The sequence below is a fragment of the Pelophylax lessonae genome, assembly GCF_965119305.1.
Source record: "Pelophylax lessonae genome assembly, chromosome: 1".
Classification (NCBI taxonomy): domain Eukaryota; kingdom Metazoa; phylum Chordata; class Amphibia; order Anura; family Ranidae; genus Pelophylax; species Pelophylax lessonae.
Genome location: NC_138768.1, coordinates 842,186,223 through 842,211,141, shown reverse-complemented (window position 1 = coordinate 842,211,141; position 24,919 = coordinate 842,186,223). Strand labels below are relative to the sequence as shown.

Genomic DNA, 24,919 nt, shown 5'->3' with positions numbered 1-24,919 from the left:
ATGAGTGCACAGGCATTTAGTACAGTCCTGGTGATTGTTCAGAGTATTATCTCCAAGGGTTAGAAAGGCTGGATTCATCTCTTTTTCATGGATAGTGTAGGACCCACTGATAATGGGGTACTTTGACGTAGTAGTGGGCTTGAGCACTATATGGCCATATGGTGGGACCAAATCCCCATTTTTATTTATGGACTGTCTTCAGATTTGGTAGTAATTTCTTTTGCATGTGCACGCTATTCTTTTTTAATATACATGTCTTTTGGTTCATAGCTGCAGCAGCTTTAGAAATACATGGGTATGCTCCCCCAAATTTTTTGCTAGTCCTGGTGATTTGGCAGAGGAAAATGCCTCGATGCATGCTGGGATACTGTATAAATGCAGTAAAGGAGCACATGTGCTCTGGGTTTTTTGGCTGCCTCCTCCTCTGTGGAAGTGCCATGTGGCCTCAGGTGGTTGACCTGAGGGCCTAAAGAGCTAGAGAGGAACTGTACCCAGAGATCCTGTAAAGCTGACTGGAAGGGTAGACACTGGAAGGATCTGATTCTGCAGTACAGTGAGTACAGATCTGGATCATCGGGCCTGACCTGAGGGCCACCCCTGCAGCTAGAAAAGTCAGTAGATGGGTGTCAGTAAAGGGGATGCTAGAGAGTATCCTGAAGATAAAGTAGATTACCAAGTCTATTGCTGGAGAAAGAGCAAGGAGACTTAACCCTTTCCATACATGTAGCAGTATGGTTTAAACAGTGAGACTGCTTCCACAAGCAACCAAGTGAGAGCTGTCCTTATCCAATCTATATAGTTTCATTCGGAGTATCCAACTATTTCCTTCTCCCATCCAAGTTCCACAATAAATACTAAAAACCAACACCCCTGGACTCTTTATTGAGCAACAAGCCATTGGGAGTAAGGAGGGATATGTGAAGTGTACCCTAAGTAACTGTTTGCTGGTAATTAAAGGAGGCCCAACAAGTCATCCTACAGCAAGCCCTAAGGGGACAGTGCTACAGTAGGAACCAAGGTTTCCCAGAAGAACAATGCACAAAGCATCATACTCCCTCCACTGGCTTGTCTTCTTCCCATACTGCATTCTGGTGCCAACTCTTCCCCTGCAAAGTGACACACACAACTGGCCATCCACATGATGTAAAAGAAAACTTAAATTCAGACCAGGCCACCATCTTCCATTGCTCTGTGGTCCAGTTCTAAAGCTCAAGTGCCCTTTGTAGGAACTTTTGACTGTGGACACAGGTCAGCATGGACACACTGACTGGTCTGCGGCTACGCAGCCCCATACACAACAACCTGTGATTTGTACAATGTGTGTTCTGACACCTTTTATCAGAAACAACAATAACTTTTTCAGCAACTTGAGCTAGAGTAGCTCTTCTATTGGAATGGACCACAAGGAACAGCCTTTGTTTCCCACGTACATCATTGAGCCTTGGCCGCCCATGACCCTGTCACAGCATTTGCTGGTTTTCCCTCCCTGGACCCCTTTTGTTAGGTCCTGATCAGTGCAGACCGGGAACATCCCACAAGAGCTGAAGATTTGGACTTGTTCTAACCCATTCATCTAGCCATTACCATTTAGCCCTTGTCAAAGTCACTCAAATCCTTACGCTTGCCCGTTTTTTCTGCTTTCAACTCATCAGCTTCAGGGACAACACGTTCATTTGCTGCCAATTATATGCCACCCGCTGTCAGGTGCCATTGTAATGAGATAATCAGTGTTATTCATTTTACCTGTCGGTGGTTATAATGTTATGGCCAGTCTCAATTTACTGTTTAATTGGGCAACTATGTGGCAAATGAGGTTTAATGTTTATAAATGTAAAGTTATGCACTTGGGGGCTAAGACTATGCATGCATCATACATACTAGGGGAGTATAACTGGGGGAATCAATGGTGGAGAAGGGTCTGGGTGTTCTGGTAGATCCTAAGCTTAATAATAGCATGCAATGCCAAGCTGCGGTTTCCAAAGCAAGCAAAGTCCTTTCTTGTATTAAGAGAAGCATGGACTCCAGAGAGAGAGATATCATTTTGCTCCTGTACAAATCATTAGTAAGATCTCATCTGGAATATGCGGTTCAGTTTTGGGCACCAGTTCTCAAAAAGGATATCAGGGAACTGGAGAAAGTGCAGAGAAGGGCAACCAAACTGAAAAGAGGCATGGAGGAGTTCAGCTATGAGAAAAGATTAGAGGAACTGAATTTGTTCTCTCTTGAGAAGAGGAGATTGAGGGGGATATGATCAACATGTATATATACATAAGTGGCCCATATAGTGAACTTGGTGTTGAGTTATTCACTTAAGGTCATCACAGAGGACAAGGGGGCACTCTTTACGTCTAGAGGAAAAGAGATTATATCTCCAAATACGTAAAGGATTCTTCACAGTAAGATTTGTGTAAATGTGGAATAGACTCCCTCCAGAGGTGGTTCTGGCCAGCTCAGTAGATTGCTTTAAAAAGGGCCTGGATTTTTTCCTTAATGTTCATAATGTAACTGGATGCTAACATTTATAGGTAAATTTGATCCAGGGAACATCCGATTGCCTCATGGGGGATCAGGAAGGAATTTCTTTCCCTTCTGGTAAAAATTGCATCATGCTTTGCTGGGGTTTTTGCCTTCCTCTGGATCAACTGTGGGTATAGGATTGTAAAAAAAATCCCCCCCCCCCCCCCTGTTTATTGGTTGAACTGGATGTGTCTTTTTTTCAACCAGACTAACTATGTACCTTTAAGATTGTTCAGGATTTTAGGAATAGGCTAGAAATAACTGAAAAATGCGGAAATGAATATATGATTTTACATTTTGACCATGAATGCACTGTTAAAAATTAGACCTCTTATCAAAAGTTGCTTCTAAACGAGGCAATGTTCTCTGGGCAATATAGTAATAATTTTCTCTCAATACTTTGACTTGTTTTGCAGACCAAGTTGGAAAAGCTGTCTGTACAGGAAATTGTTCATAAAATTACAGTGACATCCAAAAACAGCTTAGAGAAATTAAGAGCAATATGGATTTGGCTTTGCCACAACATCGGTAAGTATATATTACCTGTGTTGCATTATGAATAGAGGCATCTCGGTGAAGGACAGGGTCATACAGAGTTTCATCTCACATTGGGACCATTTTGAAGCACAAAGGCTTCAGGGAATTGTCTGCTATACTTTTTTTTCTGTTATGGTTCAAACTTATTTAGCATGGTCTATATTGAGGGGAATAAATAGTATTTTCAGTTACTTTTTATATACATATGTAAAATGGATAAGCTACCTGTAAATACTGCTGTACTGATGCTAAAGCAACCTTGCTTTGCAGTGCTATACAAAGGTTGCACTTTACCGCCCATTCTCACAATGCAAGTTTATGAGTCAGTTGACTCACTAAAAACAATGCACTCCCTGCGTGGCTGATATCTTATCTCAACAGATGTTGAAGCCTGACACCTGAAAACTATTTTCTTTAGTATTAACCAGATGCTGTCAGTGACTCAATAGAGCAGTGGTTCCAAAAATGTTTTTGCTTTCTTATCCCTTGGCAGCCAATATCCATAAATTGCCCCCCCCCCCCCCAAATCAGTCAGTACCATACTGATACCATCAGACACCACCATAAACATGTCCACAGATATACAAAGAGTTCTATACCGATACCACCATAAACATGTTCACAGATATACGAGTACTGTACTGACACCACCATCAACATGTCCATAGATAGACAATCAGTACAGTACCGATACCACCATGAACATGTCCATAGATAGACAATGAGTACAGTACCGATACCACCATGAACATGTCCATAGATAGACAATCAGTACAGTACCGATACCACCATAAACATGTCTACAGATATACAATGAGTACCATTTGACACCACCATAAGCATGTCCACAGATATACAATGAGTATTGTACCGATACCACCATAAACATGTCCACAGATATACAATGATTACCGTACCGATACCACCATAAACATGTCCGCAGATATAAAACGAATACCGTACCAATACTACCATAAACATGTCCACAGATATACAATGAGTGCCATACTGACACCAGAATCCAGTGCTATACAATAAGTACTGTACTGGCACCACCATAAACATGTCCACTGATATACAATGAGTACCGTACTAGCACCACCATAAACATGTCCACAGATTTACAATAAGTACCGTACTGACACCGACATAAAAATGTCCACAGATATACAATGAGTACTGTACTGACACCACCATAAAAAAATCCATTGCTATACAATGAGTACTGTACTGGCACCACCATAAACATGTCCACTGATATACAATGACTACCGTACTAGCACCACCATAAACATGTCCACTGATATACAATGAGTACTGTACTGGCACCACCATAAACATGTCCACTGATATACAATGAGTACCGTACTAGCACCACCATAAACATGTCCACTGATATACAATGAGTACCGTACTGACACCGACATAAAAATGTCCACAGATATACAATGAGTACTGTACTGACACCACCATAAACAAGTCCACTGATATACAGTCAGCATACAGTACCTGGGAACATTTGGAAATCAGTGGGTCTGAAAATAGGGGGAGAACAGAAGGAGAAGTAGAGGACGGAATAGATGGTAGGGCTAAAGGTGGTGTACCTAGTGCCCCTGAATTGTACATAATGGGCTGAAGGACACTGACATCTGTACTGGTCAGTACTGGAGAGCCCCAATATTGCTGAGCCCCATTCCCTCCCCAGTGGGATTGACCTGCAGCCTATGTTCCTTTTACTCACCCCTTATTGAGTGTATCTTCTCCTCTTCCTCTCCTGCAATCCCATTAATTCATTTGTGTGTGGAGGAGTCCTTTTCTGTTTCATGCCCTCCATTTTCACTCCTCTCCACCCTCATCTCAGCAATCAGGCTGCTGGGCAATGTTACTTGTGCTGTCCCCCCTGTTCTGTTCTAGAAGGAAGGTGGCTAGGCCACACAGAGCCATGCATTTTCATGGTGTGCTTAGCAAAGGAAAAAGATATGACCAACGCTTTTCAGGAAACAGCCTTAAACTTAGTGGGGCCACTTCTTCTAAGAGAGCTTAGCTACTGAGAGCAGTGAAACTGGGTGTCTCCAGGGACCATTAGGGCTCTGACGAAGAAGTTAAATTATTTCACTGTTCACAACTCTGATGATTGTCTTTAAACAGGTTACGACATTGAAGGATTCCTTGGATGCTCTCCAAAGCTATACAGAGTAGAAGATGTCCTGGAGTCCAGAAAAGGCGTGTGTGCCGGTTATGCGGGACTGTGCAAAGCAATGTGCAGGTTTGCTACCTATCTCATAATGAGTATTTATGGTTTAGTAACAAGGGTGGAAGAAGCTGAGTTGGCTTAGTTGGAGGCCAAATCTGACCCTGATCCAATACCTCCCATTCATGTGGTTCTATTTATTATTTTTATCAGTTAGAAGAGGCTTTTTGCTAATATAGCAGTCCCTTACCCCCCGGAGGCTGGTGGGGGATGTCAGGCAGGCTGACATTTACAATGAGTTTATTGTGAATAGTGGGGAGCTTTAAGGATTGCGCATCAGTCACGTTAACTAAATAAACTAAGTTTATTCATTATCATTTCCAGGAAAAGATTAGGGCAGGGGGTGCCCAACCAGTGGCCTGCAGAGCCCTCTGGGGTGACCTGAGACCTCTTGCTCTGGGATGGCACTGTAAATGAAACCCACTCCACTCATTGTGGGCTGCGACTGGTTACCAAGTCGCTTAAGTTGCCATCGCTCTTCAAAAGGTTGGGCACACCTGGTTTACAGCATCAGATACCCAAAGCGCTGTCCCACACAGATTCAAGTCTCCAATCCCAACTTTACAAAATATATGCCTTTAGGCTGAGCCCAGAGTTTCTGTAATTTAGTGAAAACTTTGCTGGTGAGTACAGGGCTCTATTCATCCTCCCAAGTGAGTTACCAGTCCTCCATGAGAGTCCAGCTTTCCATGACACCTCCTCCACCAGAGTTTGCTTACATTTCTCTTTTCAAGACATGACAGCCCTAGCCTTAAACCCAGGCCTTGTTTCAAGAACACGTGTAGGCCCTCCCTAGGCAGCCTGCCTAGGAAGACAGCCAAAGTGACAGAACACCTCCCTAAGCCCAAGAATGAAGGTAAAGATCATCATCAGGGTTAAGCCACATATTTATAACCTTCCCCAGCATGCATCGATACTAAAACTCCCATTGATTGGCCAGGTATAGAAAAAAATATTTGTAATCCAGCCCTATTGCCCTTCCCTCTATTACTGGAGACATTCCTTGACAGCAGTCAGGAGTAAGCAATCAGGCTGGAGTTCAAGAAATCTAGCTAAGACAGAACCATCCATAAACTGAGCACTAACGGGATACAGCTAGGCAGTAATACACTTGATATGACATGACTGCTTAAGGCAGGGTGGCTACACTGATAAGTGTCTTATACCACATGACGCATCGTATGGGGTATTAACAATGAGGATGCCTGTGAAGGGACTTTCTAGGTCAGTTTTGCCCTTGGGACAGATGCAGCCCTTTGCATTATCCAGCCCTTGAGGCATAATTCCTGCCACTGACACCAACAATGGGGCATAATTCCTGCCACTGACACCAACAATGGGGCACAATTTCTCCCCCTAATACCAAAGATGGAGCATTTTCTACTCCCGCTGGGCACAGTCCAGCCTCCCTAAAGTCTGAAGGACAGTAAACTGGCTCTTTGTTAAGAAAGTTTGGAGACCCCTGCTCTAGGTCATGGAATAGCAAGTAATAATTAGTCAGAGTAAACATTAGTCAAACATTTTGATGCTCATCCAAAGCTAATGTATTTTCCTGACACTCAAACCCGAGGAAGGTACCCAGATGGGAAGTGAAACGTTTTCAACATTACAGCAAAGGTCCAGTTGACGGTGACTAATTACTACTAAGTAGAGTAATGATGACATTTTTGCAATGGGTGGGTTAATATACAGGTCTGACAAGTATATACAACTATGACTAAACTGAGAATATGAGAATGAAATAGGAATCAGCCTACACTTTAAAACAAAGGAATATTATTTCCTTCTTATTATAGAATGTGTTCTTTAATGGTGCCTGCATGACATCTGACACAGAGTTTGCACTGTCGGAGCTCCGTTTTCCAGAATCACAGCACATACCGTATATCGGAGAGTCATGATGTTATTGTACTGGATAGATTTGGCACCGTACCAAGTTCGGCTAATTAACTGAATGGCATCGGCGCAGGAGGCGGCCTCACAGAGACTGTGTGGGTTACGCATGCAATTAGCAAACATTGTTAAAGGATCACTGAACTCAAAGAGAAAAGAAAAAGTTGCATTATGCAAACGGAGTACTAAGAATATTCATAATGTATGTCCAGGTCTATTCGTGTCTGCAGATTAAAACTGACATTTAGGCACAGCCTACTGTCAGCTGCCTGTAACTGTAAGCAAAAGTGGTAAAACATGTCATTTGGAGCAGCAACCCCTTGGTGCCACTGCTGGGCCGTGGCCTCCCTCCTCCCAGGCCTCTAGCCAGTTGCTGATCCCCTAACTGTCCACAGTGTCTCCCAGCTCCCACAGTGCCACCCAACCTGCCATAGTGGCCCCCAGTGCTCATCAACCTCCTACAGTGCCCCCAGAGAGCCGTCAGCCCCCACAGTGCCCCCCAACCTCCCACAGTGGCCCCCAGAGGTTCTAACTCTCCCCCACTATCCAAAATTGAAACATACGGTCTTGGCTGGGCACACACTTTATTTTTTTTAAAGTAGCAGATCCAATTAATGTGACTGAGATTCTTTACAAAGTGACACTGTGCTTTCAAGGACTATGACTTTGTGTAAAGTATTTTCCTAAATTATCTTATTGGCCCCAAGTACTTTAAAGCTGAACCTCCTGTGTTGTAACTGGTTAATCTTTATTCCTTGCAAACTTGTATCTCCACAAAATAATCCTTTGAAGGTACAGCAGCTACCTTAAAGCGGAGTTGTGACCTATATTTCAACTTTAGTGATTCCTGGAGTGCTCGCTATGCTGATCAACAATTGGGCATTTTCAACTTTTTTCGGGGGTTCTTTAACTTATTTTCAGGGCATTTTTGATTGTACTTCCTCCTTCTTCCCCCTCTGTGGCCACGGCCACCGACATCACTTCCGCCTTTGCTTTGCATCCTGGGAGCTGTTTGTCATCACTCCCAGGAGGCTGGAGTCAGGAAGAACTCCCAGAACACTCCCTGGACTCAGGAAGAAGGACACAGCAGATTACACTGCGGCTTCCGGTGCCCACATCCAAGATGGTCGCGCTCAGACAGCGTTTTTAAAAGTACGATTTTGACTAAAATCCAATACTGTACACCTTGTAAGTATGAGAATAGCGGTTCTGTAAAGGGCAATGGATTAGTATTATAAGGGTATTTTTAGTTAAAAAAGGTATTTGAGGCCGGAACTCCACTTTAACCACTTTACCACCGGAGGATTTTGCTGTCTTACGTCTGGGCCACTTTTTGCGATTCGGCACTGTGCGACTTTAACTGACAATTACGCGGTCGTGCGACGCCGTACCCAAACGAAATTTACATCCTTTTTTTCCCACAAACAGAGCTTTCTTTTGGTGGTATTTGATCACCTGTGTGATTTTTACTTTTTGCGCTATAAACAAAAAAATAGCGTACATTTTGAAAAAATAACAATATTTTTCACATTTTTTTATATGAAATTGCCCCCGAAAAAAAAATGTAAAAATCAAAATTTTTTTTAATTTTTGGCCAATTTGTTTTCTGCTACCTATGTTTGGTAAAAAAAATCACAATAAGCGTATTTTGATTGGTTTGCGCAAAAGTTATTGCGTTTACTAACTAAGGGAAAGATTTCTGTCATTTTTGTTGTTTTAATGGCGGCGATCTGCGATTTTTTTTTTTTTTTTTTTGCAGGACTGCGACATTGCGGCGGACAGATCGGACCCTTGACTGACATTTTTGACACTTTTGGGGATACCAGTGACATTACTACAGTAATCAGTGCTATAAACATGCACTGTTACTGTAAAAATGACACTGGCAGGGAAGGGGTTAATTTTATTGGAGAGGGAGGGGTTAATGTATGCCTGGTGCTTACTAACTTGTGTGGGGGGGAGGTGCCTGAGTGACACAGGGACAGATCGCATGTTCAGCTATGCTGAACCCTGCAATCTGACCCTGTCTGTCACTTAGGAGATCCGCCCGCTTTGTTTACACAAGCGGGTGGATCTCCAGACTCGATTCCCCGACGATCGGGGAAGAGCGGCGGCGATCGCCGCCGCTCCTCCCCTGGCCCGACTCCCGCTGTGACTGAATACAGCGGGAGCGAGCCCACAAGGGGAGGAGTCCAGCGACGTAGGTCTACGTCGCTGGACGGGAACTAACCACTTTGCCACAGTAGAGCTCGAGTGAGCGGTCGGTAAGTGGTTAAGCCTGCCTGAATGATCTCAATCATCATCAATCTTTTTATTGTTCACCTCTTACATCTATTAGCTTTCTCTGTTATCAGTTATTTTGTTCCCAAACATTACATAAAAGAATGCTTACTCGGCATCCCTTTAGATGTACATGGTCAAGCAACTGATCAGAATATTGCACAGCTAAAGTCTGGAGCACCCAGTGGCCAGCGATGGGGTGCATGCATGCCTAAAGAGATCCCGGGGACGTATTTTTTCATACAGCACTTGTAAAAGACGATCCAAGGCAGGGTGCTGTGGCAATTACTGGGGGTCTGCCGGCCCCTCCCACCTACCCCAGTGCAATACCAGAATACCAGTGATGTCATCAACAGGTCTTCAAAGATTTAATTCTAGAAAACCAAATGATTTGATTGAACAGTTTTAATGGCATGTTGATCAGGGGAATTAGCAAAAGGGGAGGGGGGGTATTATATGTGTACAACACTTCAGCATTAAAGAGTAACTCCACTTTTGTTGAGAAAAAAAACATTCCCCTCTGGGTGATCTCTGTACATTACAAGGATTTTAACAAACTTTGTTGCAGATTCCTACCTTTTGTTATTCTGAAGAAATCATTGTTTGTTCCTCTGTGCTGAGCGGGTCAAATGGGAGTGATTTCATAATAATTAATCAGCTGTGGCAGCTGCAGGGCTCTAATGAGGGAAGCTGCTGGGCCTGCATCCCTTTAGACATGTTCCTATGGGGAGTATATCACCAAAAATTATATTTTTGTTGCAGGGAATGCCAGAAATCTGACTTGTATCTTAGGCAGACTTCTGGGAAAATTGGTGAGCCAATCACACAAGCAGGAAAGGATGTTTCTGGGGGTGTGGTCAGTATACATTCTGTGTACAGAACACCTCCAGGTGGCCATATTGTATTGCATTTTCAGAAAATTACAACAGCTGTAGATTGAAAAGGAAAGGTCATTTTTTAATAACATTCAATTACAATATGATTTGTGTCTCAATTGTATATTCTATATTGTTTTTTCTTTATTTGCTATTTTTTTTTCCCCACGAAAGTGGAGTTACCCTTAAAAGATAAAAGGTTTCTGTGTAAGAGGGGAAAACAGTTTTGATTGTCTACCTCTGAGATTTTGTACCTTGAGGCTTTGTACATGAAATTCCTGACAGTCAGGATGAGACCATGAGAGGTCCCCAGTTATTGCAATCATTTTACAGCTATGAGTTTAGTACTTATACAGTATTTCTTTAGTGGCCTATTAATGGAAATATTTTTCTTCCCTTCAGGGAAATAGGTATCCAGTGCATGGAGATCACGGGGTTCAGCCGCGGTGCAGAAAACAGTGACAATGATGCCTTCCATCGGACCAAGTCCAATCATGTGTGGAACGCAGTGGAGTTGGCTGGGCAGTGGTACCTGCTAGATGCCTGCTGGGGGGCTGGAACTGTCGACCTCCAGAAAGGGATATTCATACCAAGGTCAGCATAACCAAACTATGTTGGATCGATCATAGAAAAAAAAGTCGTATCTCCTAATTTGGGGTACCAAAAAGGAGCTCTTCCTACTGTTAGCACAGTTATGACAGCTGAAGTCAGATTTTCAGCCAAGTTACTGTTGTCACCGGCCAAGGTCCCCCATACAGTGTGTTCCTAAGGAGCATCCACCAAAAGACAAATGATACAGAATTTCTGTATTTGGTGATTTCTACATTGGAACTCACTCGGGCCAGTGACAACAGTAGCTCAGCTTACACTTGTGGAGTTTGGTACTCAGAGAGGTGAGAATGCACATGGAGACCAGGGATTGCAGTAAATTATTACAGAAAATTATTACGTAAATTAACAGAAAAGTTCCTACAAGGTGGTAACAGAGTCACTGCCAACACGGCCAAACTGGCCTGGCAGCACATACTAGGAATTGCAGAGGATTACCAAAAACACTTATAATGCCCAACGGCATCTGACAGAGGAGGTTTAATGGCTCCTAGCTGGTGACAGAGGTGATCAGTTCCTACTCTGCCCCTCCTCCAACAGAACCTTTCCCTGCACTAGGCACAATGTCCCTATCCAGCGAGTTCCTGTCCTTGACTTAAGCTGGCTACACACTATGCAATCTTCTTAAGGATTTTTTTTCCTTTAGATTTACCAAAAACCATAGTTACATAGTTAGTCAGGTTGAAAAAAGACACAAGTCCATCTGGTTCAACCAACAAAAAAAACAAACAAACCGTATTGAAAACCCAACCATACAATCCCATGTACACAATCCTATACCTGCAGTTGATTCAGAGGAAGGTGAAAAAACCCCAGCAATGCATGATCCAATTTGGTACAGCAGGGGAAAAAAAAAATCCCTTCCTGATCCCCCAAGAGGCAAACGGATATTCCCTGGATCAACTTTACCTAAAAAAATTTTTAGTACCCACTTATATTATGTACACCCAGGAAAGAATTCAGGCCTTTTTTAAAGCAATCTAATGAGCTAGCCAGAACCACCACTGGAGGGAGTCTATTCCACATTTTCACAGCTCTTATGGTGAAGAAACCTTTCGTATATTTGGAGACTTAATCTGTTTTCCTCTAGACGTAAAGAGTGCCCCCTTGTCCTCTGTGTTGACCTTAAAGTGAACAACTCAACACCAATTCCAATATATGGACCCCTTATGTATTTATACACATTGATCATATTCCCCCTTAATCTCCTCTTCTCATGAGAGAATAAATTCAGTTCCTCTAATCTTTTCTCATAGCTGAGCTCCTTCATGCCTCTTATCAGTTTGGTTGCCCTTCTCTGTACTTTCTCCAGTTCCCCGATATCCTTTTTTAGAGCTGGTGCCCAAAACTGAACTGCATATTCCAGATGAGGTCTTACTAATGATTTATAGAGGGGAAAAATTATATCTCTTTCTCTGGAGTCCATGCCTCTTTTAATACAAGAAAGGACTTTGCTTGCTTTGGAAACCGAAGTTTGGCATTGCATGCTATTATTAAGCTTATCTACCAGAACACCCAGATCCTTCTCCACTATGGATTCCCCCAGTTCTTCTCCCCCTAGTATGTATTACGCATGCATATTATTAGCCCTCCAATTGCATAACTTTATATTTATCAACATTAAACCTCATTTGCCACATAGTTGCCCAATGAAACAGTGCATTGAGGTTGGCTTGTAAGTTGGAGACATCCTGTAAAGAAGTTATTCCACTGCAAAGCTTGGTGTCCTCTGCAAAGACTGAAATGGTGCTTTTAATCCCAGACCCTATATCATTTATAAAGATATTAAAAAGTAAGGGTCCCAACACTGAACCTTGGGGTACACCACTGATAACCTTAGACCATTCAGAGTAAGAATCATTCATTAATAGGGTTGAGCGAACACCTAGATGTCCGTGTTCGACGGGTTCGGCCGAACTTTAAAAAAAAGTCCGGGTCCGTGTCCCGGACTTTTACCGAACTTTTCCCGGACACCGAACCCCATTGAAGTCAATGGGGACCCGAACTTTAAGGCACTAAAATGGCTCTAAAACACCAAAGGAAAGGGCTAGAGTGCTGCAAATGGCAGCAAAACGTAATTAAGAGCATGGCAAGTGCTCTGCAAACAAATGTGGATAGGGAAATAACTTAAAACAACAAAAAAAAAACAGAAAAATAAAACAATGTTCTTCTTCATCTCTGAAGGACGAGGCCCATATGGAGTAGGAGGGAGGTTGAGGTGGTGGTGGATGTGGCGGTGACATAGGCGTGCGCACAGGGTGTGCTGGGTGTGCCTGGGCACACCCTAATCACCTAGGGCACATAGCATTGCCAGTGAGGAGATGGGAAAGATCTCCCTGGGACCTGCTCTGCTCTATTTCTCCTTGCCTACAGGTACATGGCCCCGATACATTACTCTCCCTGCTGGCAAACACATGCATGTGTATTTCAACTTTGGGGTGCACACCTTAATGCAATAGGCTGCGCACACCTATGGGCGGTGTAGGTGGAAGCGGCGGTGGAGGAGGACCAGGGCCGGATTAACAGCATCATGGGCTTGGTGCTGAGGATTTTGAAGGGCCTTAAGGGCCGTGCCTTGCCATGCACCCAGAGGAGGAAGGGTGCAGCCATGCATGCCTAATTCAACATGGGATGCTGTCTCTGAAGCCCATAAACACATCCATGCATCGCCAACTGTCCCTCCTTGTCCGGCCTTCACGCTGTGTGGGGAGGTTCTGAGGGTGCTGCCTGGGGAAGCGAGCATAGAAGCCAGACTTCTGTGTTTACAAGTGACAGAAGAGCGGTAACAGTGAATATGGCCAACCCGGGGCCTATATAAAAGGTAGGGGCCTGGAGCTGCAGCTCCAATAGCCCCTACATTAATCTGGCCCTGAGGAGGAGGACGAGGTAGCCAACACTGCTTCTTTTCAAAAATTTTAAATGAGGGTACACCCCAAAAGAGTGAGAAAGAGCAAAAATGGAACAATGGGTGGGTAAGGTCGGTATCCATTGCTATTCTGCATAAGGTACGGAAAAGTCCCGTGGGATCCATGCCTGGTTCATTTTAATGAACGTGAGCTTGTCCACATTGTCTCTGGACAGGCGGCTGCGCTTGTCTGTTATAACGCCCCCAGCCGTGCTAAATACCCGTTCAGATAATACACTGGCTGCAGGGCACGCCAGCACCTCCAAGGCGTAAAGGGCAAGCTCAGGCCATGTGCCCAATTTGGAGACCCAGAAGTTGAAGGGGGCAGACCCGTCATTCACTACATGTAGGCGTGTGCACACATACTGCTCCACCATGTTGGTAAAATGCTGCCTCCTGCTAAGACGTTCCATCTGAGCTGCTGGTGCTGCTGTTTGTTGTGGCGTGCTGACAAAGCTTTTCCACATTTCGGCCATGCTAACCCTGCCTTCTGAGGTGCTGGCGGTGCCCTGGTTGCGTTGGCGACCTCCTCCTCCTCCTCCTCTGCCTTGTGCTTCCACTGTGGCCCCGCTGTCAGATGGGAATGCCAGCAGCATGGCGTCTACCAGCGTGCGCTTGTACTCGCGCATCTTGCGATCGCGCTCCAGTGAGTGAATTAAGGACGGTACGTTGTCCTTGTAACGGGGATCCAGCAGCGTGGCCACCCAGTAATCAGCACAAGTTAGAATGTGGGCAACTCGGCGGGCGTTGTGGAGACACTGCAGCATGTAATCGCTCATGTGTGCCAGGCTGCCCAGAGGCGACGAAAGGCTGTCCTCTGTGGGAGGTGTATCGTCCGTGTCCTCTGTATCCCCCCAGCCACGCACCAGTGATGGCCATGAGCTGGCCTGGGTGCCACCCTGCTGTGAACATGGTTCCATCTCCTCCTCCAGCTCCTCCTCCTCCTCATCCTCCTCATCCTCCAGAACTGTGCCCCTGCTGGACAATTGCGTCCCTGGCGTTTGCGTGTGCAGGAACCCACCCTCGGAGCCCCTTGCGAATGACTGCCCTGAAAGCCTTGGAAATGTTACCTCTTCATCCTCCTCCTCCTCCTCATCCTGTGCCACATCCTCTTCCATCATCGCCCGAATTGTTTTTTCAAGGAGGCATAGAAGTGGGATAGTTAAGCTGAGAACGGCGTCATTGCCACTGGCCATGTTGGTGGAGTACTCAAAACAGCGCAACAAGGCACACAGGTCTCGCATGGAGGCCCAGTTATTGGTGGTGAAGTGGTGCTGTTCCGCAGAGCGACTCACGCGTGCGTGCTGCAGCTGAAACTCCACTATGGCCTGCTGCTGCTCGCACAGTCTTTCCAGCATGTGCAAGGTGGAGTTCCACCTTGTGGGCACGTCACATATGAGGCGGTGAGCGGGAAGGCCGAAGTTACGCTGCAGCGCTGCCAGGCGAGCAGCAGCAGGGTGAGAACGCCGAAAGTGCGCACAAACGGCCCGCACTTTCTGCAGCAGCTCTGACATATCGGGGTAGTTTTTAAGGAACCTCTGCACCACCAAATTCAGCACATGCGCCAGGCAAGGGATGTGCGTCAAACCGGCTAGGCCCAGAGCTGCTATGAGATTTCGCCCGTTATCACACACCACCAGGCCGGGCTTGAGGCTCGCTGGCAGCAACCACTCATTTGTCTGCTGTTCCATGCTCCTCCACAACTCCTGCGCGGTGTGTGGTTTGTCCCCCAAACAGGCAAGTTGTAAAACTGCCTGCTGTCGTTTACCCCTGGCCGTGCTGAAGTTGGTGGTGAAGGTGTTACGCTGTCCGGATGAGGAGGCGGTAGAGGATGAGGAAGCGGAGTAGGAGGAGTTACGAACAGGAGGCAAACTGAAGCGCCCTGCAATCCTCGGTGGTGGAAGGACATGCGCCAAATTGCTATCCGCCTCAGGCCCATCCGCCACTGCATTTACCCAGTGTGCCGTTAGGGAGATATAACGCCCCTGACCGTGCTTACTGGTCCACGTATCCGTAGTTAGGTGGACCTTGGCACAGATGGCGTTGCGCAGTGCACACCTGATATTTTCCCCCACTTGGTTGTGCAGGGAAGGGATGGCTTGCCTGGAAAAGTAGTGGCGGCTGGGCACGACGTACTGTGGGACAGCCACCGACATAAGGTTTTTAAAACTGTGCGTCTCCACCAGACGGAATGACAGCATTTCAAAGGCCAATAATTTTGAAATGCTGGCATTCAGGGCCAGGGATCGCGGGTGGGTAGGGGGGTACTTCCTCTTCCTCTCAAGTGTTTGGGAGATGGAAAGCTGAACGCTTCCACGGGACATTGTGGAGATGGTTGTTGGTGACCCAGGTGGTGGTGTTGCTGACAGATCGTCTGTTTGCGGGGTGGCAGGTGCCGGTATCACTACAGATGTGGCTGGAGCGGCCGAGACTGCAGCAGAAGAGGAAGCAGGATGAGCCAGAGACGTTTCTTGGTTTTGAAGGTGTGTACTCCACTGCAGCTCGTGCTTTGCACTTAGATGCCTGATCATGCAGGTTGTGCTCAGGTTGAGAAGGTTCATGCCTCGCTTCAAGCTCTGATTGCACAGGGTGCAAACCACTCGTGTCCTGTCATCAGCACATTTTCTAAAGAACTTCCACGCTAGAGAACTCCTTTGAGCTGACTTTGGTGCGCTCGTTCCCTTGCTGCGTTGGGCAGTAGCGGGCGTAGTGTCTAGGGCACGGCCGCTCCGCTTCTGCACCCTGCTCCCTCTTCTGCTGTGCTGGTGGCTCTGTGCGACCACCGCCTCTTCCTCCAAACTACTCAGGTCACCTGCATGACGTTCATTCCATGTGGGGTCGAGGACCTCATCGTCCTCCACATCATCTTCCACCCAGTCTTCACCCCTGCCCTCCTTGTCGGTCTCCACAATGCTGAACGCCGCAGCAGTTGGCACCTGCGTTTCGTCATCATCGGAGACGTGCTGCGATGATCCTTGCATGTACTCATCTTGAGAAATAAGTGGTTGGGCATCGCTGCACTCAATCTCTTCCACTTCTGGGGCAGGGCTAGGTGGATGGCCCTGGGAAACCCTGCTGACAGAGTCCTCAAAAAGAATAAGAGACTGCTGTATGGCTTGGGGCTCAGACTGCTGGCCTGATTTGCAAGGGGGTGAGGTGAAAGACGGTTGGACATTGGCTGCAGGTGCCAACTCTGACCTTTCTGCAGTAGACTGGGTGGGAGACAATGTGAAGGAACTGGAGGCACTGCAAGCAGCAAACCAATCTACTATCGCCTCAACTTGTTCTGGCCTCATCACTTCTAGGGGCGTTTGATGCCCTACCAAATACTGATGCAGGTTCTGTCGCCTACTCACACTTGAGGAAGGTGTTTCACTTGTGCGTGTAGCTGGCACAGATCGACCATGTCCTCTCCTTGCAACAGGAGCTCTACCAGCAGCACCACGACCCAGGCCACGGCCCTTATTTGACGGTCTCCTCATATTTCTGTAATTTAAGATCTTGCCCTAGAAAGGTTTTTATTGAATAGCGGAATAGAAAATATGATCCAAAAAAAGTGTATGTATATCACACGTACACAACCACACTAGGCCCCAATTACTATTGTTTGTACCCCTAAAAGGCTAGATGAGGAGTAGGGGGAGTATGGAACAGGCAGCACCCTCAAACCTTCAGAAGTATGAGATGAACCCCAACAACTTGGAAAGGTGGATCTCTCTCACACGTACCGACACAGACTATCCCGCAATTCAATTGATCTTTAAAGGTTTTTATTGAATAGCGGAATAGAAAATATGATCCAAAAAAAGTGTATGTATATCACACGTACACAACCACACTAGGCCCCAATTACTATTGTTTGTACCCCTAAAAGGCTAGATGAGGAGTAGGGGGAGTATGGAACAGGCAGCACCCTCAAACCTTCAGAAGTATGAGATGAACCCCAACAACTTGGAAAGGTGGATCTCTCTCACACGTACCGACACAGACTATCCCGCAATTCAATTGATCCTCAAAGGTTTTTATTGAATAGCGGAATAGGAAATATGATCAAAAAAAGTGTATGTATCTCGCACGTACACAACCACACTAGGCCCCAATTACTATTGTTTGTACCCCTAAAAGGCTAGATGAGGAGTAGGGGGAGTATGGAACAGGCAGCACCCTCAAACCTTCAGAAGTATGAGATGAACCCCAACAACTTGGAAAGGTGGATCTCTCTCACACGTACCAACACAGACTATCCCCCAATTTAACTGATCCCCAAAGGTTTTTGATTAAATAGCGGAATAGAAAATATGATCCCAAAAAAGTGTATGTATATCACACGTACACAACCACACTAGGCCCCAATTACTATTGTTTGTACCCCTAAAAGGCTAGGAGTAGGGGGAGTATGGAACAGGCAGCACCCTCAAACCTTCAGAAGTATGAGATGAACCCCAACAACTTGGAAAGGTGGATCTCTCTCACACGTACCAACACAGACTATCCCCCAATTTAACTGATCCCCAAAGGTTTTTGATTAAATAGCGGAATAGAAAATATGATCCCAAAAAAGTGTATGTATATCACACGTACACAACCACACTAGGCCCCAATTACTATTGTTTGTACCCCTAAAAGGCTAGGAGTAGGGGGAGTATGGAACAGGCAGCACCCTCAAACCTTCAGAAGTATGAGATGAACCCCAACAACTTGGAAAGGTGGATCTCTCTCACACGTACCAACACAGACTATCCCCCAATTTAACTGATCCCCAAAGGTTTTTGATTAAATAGCGGAATAGAAAATATGATCCCAAAAAAGTGTATGTATATCACACGTACACAACCACACTAGGCCCCAATTACTATTGTTTGTACCCCTAAAAGGCTAGGAGTAGGGGGAGTATGGAACAGGCAGCACCCTCAAACCTTCAGAAGTATGAGATGAACCCCAACAACTTGGAAAGGTGGATCTCTCTCACACGTACCAACACAGACTATCCCCCAATTTAACTGATCCCCAAAGGTTTTTGATTAAATAGCGGAATAGAAAATATGATCCCAAAAAAGTGTATGTATATCACACGTACACAACCACACTAGGCCCCAATTACTATTGTTTGTACCCCTAAAAGGCTAGGAGTAGGGGGAGTATGGAACAGGCAGCACCCTCAAACCTTCAGAAGTATGAGATGAACCCCAACAACTTGGAAAGGTGGATCTCTCTCACACGTACCAACACAGACTATCCCCCAATTTAACTGATCCCCAAAGGTTTTTGATTAAATAGCGGAATAGAAAATATGATCCCAAAAAAGTGTATGTATATCACACGTACACAACCACACTAGGCCCCAATTACTATTGTTTGTACCCCTAAAAGGCTAGATGAGGAGTAGGGGGAGTATGGAACAGGCAGCACCCTCAAACCTTCAGAAGTATGAGATTGTGTTCACTGTACCCCACAAAGATTGAGTTCACTGCACCCCACAATGATTGTGTTCACTGCACCCCACAAAGATTGTGTTCACTGCACCTCACAAAGATTGTGTTCACTGTACCCCCCAAAGATTGTGTTCACTGCACCCCACAAAGATTCTGTTCACTGTACCCCACAAAGATTGTGTTCACTGCACCCCAAAAAGATTGTGTTCACTGCACCCCAAAAAGGATGTTGTTCACTGCACCCCAAAAAGGATGTTGTTCACTCCACCCCAAAAAGATTGTGTTCACTGCACCCCACAAAGATTGTGTTCACTGCACCCCAAAAAGATTGTGTTCACTGCACCCCAAAAATGATTTTGTTCACTGCACCCCAAAAAGGATTTTGTTCACTGCACCCCAAAAAGGATGTTGTTCACTCCACCCCAAAAAGATTGTGTTCACTGCACCCCAAAAAGATTGTGTTCACTGCACCCCACAAAGGATTTTGTTCACTGCACCCCAAAAAGATTGTGTTCACTGCACCCCAAAAAGGATGTTGTTCACTGCACCCCAAAAAGGATTTTGTTCACTGCACCCCAAAAAGATTGTGTTCACTGCACCCCACAAAGGATTTTGTTCACTGCACCCCACAAAGATTGTGTTCACTGCACCCCAAAAAGATTTTGTTCACTGCACCCCAAAAAGATTGTGTTCACTGCAGCCCAAAAAGATTGTGTTCACTGCAGCCCAAAAAGATTGTGTTCACTGCAGCCCAAAAAGATTGTGTTCACTGCAGCCCAAAAAGATTGTGTTCACTGCAGCCCAAAAAGATTGTGTTCACTGCAGCTCACACACAGAAAAATGGATGTGGATCACTGACACCTGCCTATCTCCAATCCCACACCACACAGCAATATCGATTGTAGTTTGTAGAACACAGTTTCCCTAAAATTCAGCAGACTCTGTCCCTAACAGGATTGAGAAGAGATCGTAGATCAGGATTGAGTGCAGACCCCACCCCCCACACAGCAATATCGATTGTAGTTTGTAGAAGACACTGACCCTATAATTCAGCAGACTCTATCCCTAAAATGCCTACAACTCGCCCTGCCTAAACACTCCGACCTGTCCCTCAATTCTATCCGGACACAAATGGTTTTTTCCTGCCTATCTTTCCCTAATCAGCAGCCAGCACGTTGATGTGTGCTCTGTCCCTGAATCTAAGCAGCATAATGACGCCGCTGCGGCTGCCTCGAACTTATAAAGACTTGGTCACATGCTTCAGACGGCCAATCACAGCTACTGAGACATTTGCAGGCATGGCTGGGATGGCTTAAGGCACACCAGTTAAACGATTGTTGATTGGCTGTTGAAAGCCCGCCATGAAAAGAGCGCCAAAGCATGCAAAACCCGGAAATAAAACGACCGAACACGGATTTTTACCCGAACATACAGTAAAGTGTCCGTGTCCGTGTTCGGGTACAAAAAATCCAATTATTCGGTACGAACACGAATAATACAGTCCGTGTTCGCTCAACACTATTCATTAACCACTACTCTCTGAATTCTATCTTTTAGCCAGTTTTCTATCCATTTGCAAACTGATCTTTCCAAGCCTGTAGACTTTACCTTACATATTAGCCGTGTGTGGGGAACTGTGTCAAACGCTTTTGCAAACTCCATACCAGATAATATGAGGTCAAACCTAAACACTTTAAATTTGTATGCAATGAGGCAGGCCCTTGCACTACATAGTTGAAGGTAAATCTAAAGGAAGTCGAACAACAAAAGTTGTATAATGTGTGTAGCATTGCCCCCTTGAGGACTGCTGGATAATACACTCTTGTGTCCCCCTGGGTTACCGTTAGCAACATTGGCATTCACAAATTAACACTTTACCTCTTTGGCTCAGTCAATGATCAATCCAGGGGTATGTAGTTGTTTTTGGTGTTTTATTTTAAATAGCGATGGGAGAGGGGAAGAGTGGGATGCTCCAAATTGAACTATTCACAATGGATGAGGACTCCTGTCTTGAGATGCAGCCAGGCTGCAGATTCACCTTGCCACTAGATGAATTTAGGTCAAGTCTCTGTTCAGACGACTTAGTTAGGTAGATTATCTTCAGGATACTTGCCTAGTATCCCCTTTCACTCCACAGACTGACACCCGTCCTCTGACTAGCCTAACCCGGGGTGGCCCCCCTCAGGTCAGGCCCCTAGACACAATCCCCTGTACTCACGATACTGTTTTTCGAGGGTCTCCAGTGTCTCTACCCCTCCAGTTTGTTCTCCTGGATCTCTGGGTTCAGTTCCTTTTCTCTGGTCCCCAGGCTGACTGCCTGTGACCGCGTGCCACTGCTACAGGCAGCCAACACCCCCCCACCCCACCCCCCCCTCCAGGACTCTGCTCACCAGCCAAAGACCCCGCAGCACATGTGCTCCTGGCTTTTATACAGTATCCCATAATGCACCAAGACAGCCAGTCTCTACCAAACACTGGAACTGTATCAAGGCATGTGTATTCATTGGTCAGGTTTCCTCCCACTGTCCAACATGCCTCCCTATTGGACCAGTTGTGGAAACACTATCAAGACCCAATGAATCATACACTGAGCACACTGAGCAGACCTCACTCACAGATCCTGCTCTGCTACTTAACTGACCAGATCAATATCCCAGGAGTTTAATTGACTTGATGCTATACTCTGATGAAAAAGTGTTCCTTTAATTTTTTGAGCAGTGTATATACCGTACTGTGTGTATATATATATATATATATATATATACACTGTGTATATATATATATATATATATATATACAGTATATACACATATACACACACATTTACCACTTCTACAAAAACAACTATACCCAGATAAAGGGAAAATTCACTTTCCTTTATTTCTCACAGCTATGATGATTTCTTCTTCCTCACCGACCCTGAAGATTTCATCAACACTCATTGGCCGGATGACCCCAACTGGCAGTTGCTCCAATCTGTGGTCTCATTTGCAGATTTTGAGCAGAGAATTTTCAAAACATCGGAGTTCTTCAGACTTCGTCTCTTCACCATCTCACCAAACGTTTTCTACCTTTCAACAGGTATGACCTTACAAGTTGTGCTAGGTGGCAAACTGCTGGAATCCCGGTGCTGGCATTTCAAAGGAAAAATTGGCAGTATGGGTTTGGAAAGTGTTAAAAAATCTATAGCCAAACGCTTTGCATAATTTCTGCTTCAAGGAATGGTTTTATGGAGAAAGATTGGAGTTAAAGTATAACTGAAGGCAAAACATTTTTTGTTTTGGACAGAGTAGAGAGGGATTAACCACTTGCCGACCGCTGCCCGACTATATACGGCGGCGGTCAGCCCCTCCCAGGCAAAGTGACGTACCGGTACGTCACTAGCCTGGGAGCGAATAGGGGGCGAGCGCGCGCCGCCGGAGGCACGCTCCCGCCCCCGCTTGTACCAGAGGAAGCCGGCGCATGTGACCGGCGGACCCGATGTCCGCCGGCCACTCGCGATCGTCAGGCAGAGAGGGAGAAAGGCAGGCGGCTAATGTAAACAAAGCCGTCTGTCATTCTCCCCTGTGTAAAAACACAGATCACTCGGTCCTGCTATGTAGGACCGTTGATCTGTGCTATTACACCACTAGCCACATCCAATGACAGTAAGAAACACGCCCCTAGGGACACACTTAGCCCCTCCCTCTCCAATAAAGTTAACCCCTTCCCTCCCAGTGTCATTTTTACAGTAACAGTGCATATGTATAGCACTGATTACTGTAGTAATGTCACTGGTACCCCCAAAAGTGTCAAAAATGTCAGTCAAGGGTCCGATCTGTGCGCCGCAATGTCGCAGTCCCGCAAAAAAAATCGCAGATCGCCGCCATTACGCGTTAAAAAAAACCAACAAAAATGACAAAAATCTTTCCCTTAGTTAGTAAACGCAATAACTTTTGCGCAAACCAATCAAAATACGCTTATTGTGATTTTTTTTTTTTACCAAACATAGGTAGCAGAAAACAAATTGGCCAAAAATTTAAAAAAATTTAGATTTTTAAATTTTTTTGGGGGAATTTCATATAAAAAAAATGTGAAAAATATTGTTATTTTTGCAAATTAGTCGCTCTTTTTTTGTTTATAGCGCATTATCAAAAAATCGCACAGGTGATCAAATACCACCAAAAGAAAGCTCTGTTTGTGGGAAAAAAAGGACGTCAAATTCGTTTGGGTACAGCGTCGCACGACCGCGCAATTGTCCGTTAAAGTCATGCAGGAAGGGGGTAAAATCTTCCGGGGCTTAAGTGGTTAAAAACACTTATTAGGTCTTTATTATGTATCTGTGCCCCCGTTAGGGAGGCTCACCCCCTCTTTATTTGTCCTGTTTATCATTATCATTAAAAGTTAAAGTAAAGGAAAATCCCCACATTTTGGGTTGTCCCCAGAAAAGTAATAGAGGGGTAATCTTCTAATGGGAACACTAGTTCTGCTGACCTGGGGGTCCCCGAGAAATTCCCTTAAAGTGGTTGTACAAGCTCAAGGTTTTTTACCTTTATGCAGTCTATGCACGAAGGTAAAAAAAAAACCTTTGGTGTGTAGCAGCCCCCCGAATACTTACCTGAGCCCCATTGTGATCCAGCGACAAAATGTCTCGGATCTCCAGGTACTCTCCCTCCTCATTGGCTGAGACAGTCCTTGGCTCCTGGTACTGTCAATCTTAGCCAGTGAGCCAATGAGAAGAGAGAGGGGGCATAGCCGGAACAGCGGCTTTGTGTCTAAATAGACATACAGAGCAGAGGCTTGGGAGTGCCCCCATAGCAAGCTGTTTGCAGGAGGGAGGGGCCAGGAGCACCAGCAAAACCATTGCACAGAGTAGTTAAATATAACATGTTTGTTATTTACCCACTTTAAGACCGGAAGGATTTGTCCCCTTTAATGGCCAGGCCCTATTTTGCGATTCGTTACTTTAACGGACGATTGCGCGATCGTGCGACGCTGTACCCAAAAATAATGTATGTCCTTTTTTTCCCATAAATAGAGCTTTCTTTTGGTGGTATTTGATCACCTGTGCGATTTTTATTTTTTGCGCTATAAACAAAAAAATAGCGACAATTTTGAAAAAAAAAAAAAAAAAACAATATTTTTCACATTCTGCTATATGACATTCTCAAAAAAAAAAATTAAAAAATCAAAATGTTTTAAAATTTTAGGCCAATTTGTTTTCTGGTACATATTTTTGGTAAAAAAAATCACAATAAGCATATTTTGATTGGTTTGCGCAAAATTTATCGCGTCTACAAACTACGGGAAAAATTTATGTAATTTTTTTTTTTTTTTTTTTACTAGTAATGGCGGCAATCTGCGATTTTTTTCGCGGGACTGTGACATTGCGGCGGACAGATCGGACCCCTAACTGACATTTATGACACTTTTGGGGGGACCAGTGACATTACTACAGTGCTAAAAATATGCACTGTTACTGTAATAATGACACTGGCAGGGCCTCCTGAGAGCAAGCGACGTACAGCTACGCCGATATGCCCAGGAGCGGCCGCCTGCCGCCGTATTAGTGCGGCGGGCGGTCGTTAAGCAATTAACCGCTTGCTGACCCCCCCCCCGTAGCACATTTACTGCTACAGGG

General features: G+C 45.2%; 1 protein-coding gene across 1 annotated transcript in view; it reads left to right on the top strand.

The window, feature by feature from the left end:
* Positions 1 to 24,919, top strand: part of LOC309544840 (kyphoscoliosis peptidase-like) — a gene marked incomplete at both ends in the record, with an annotated part of 53,854 nt that overhangs the window by 1,035 nt on the left and 27,900 nt on the right. Inside the window, 4 exons of the mRNA XM_082243823.1 lie at positions 2,934 to 3,045; positions 5,203 to 5,320; positions 10,756 to 10,947; positions 22,190 to 22,380. Of these exons, the coding sequence (XP_082099949.1) occupies positions 2,934 to 3,045; positions 5,203 to 5,320; positions 10,756 to 10,947; positions 22,190 to 22,380 (613 nt within the window). The remainder of the gene's footprint in view (positions 1 to 2,933; positions 3,046 to 5,202; positions 5,321 to 10,755; positions 10,948 to 22,189; positions 22,381 to 24,919) is intronic.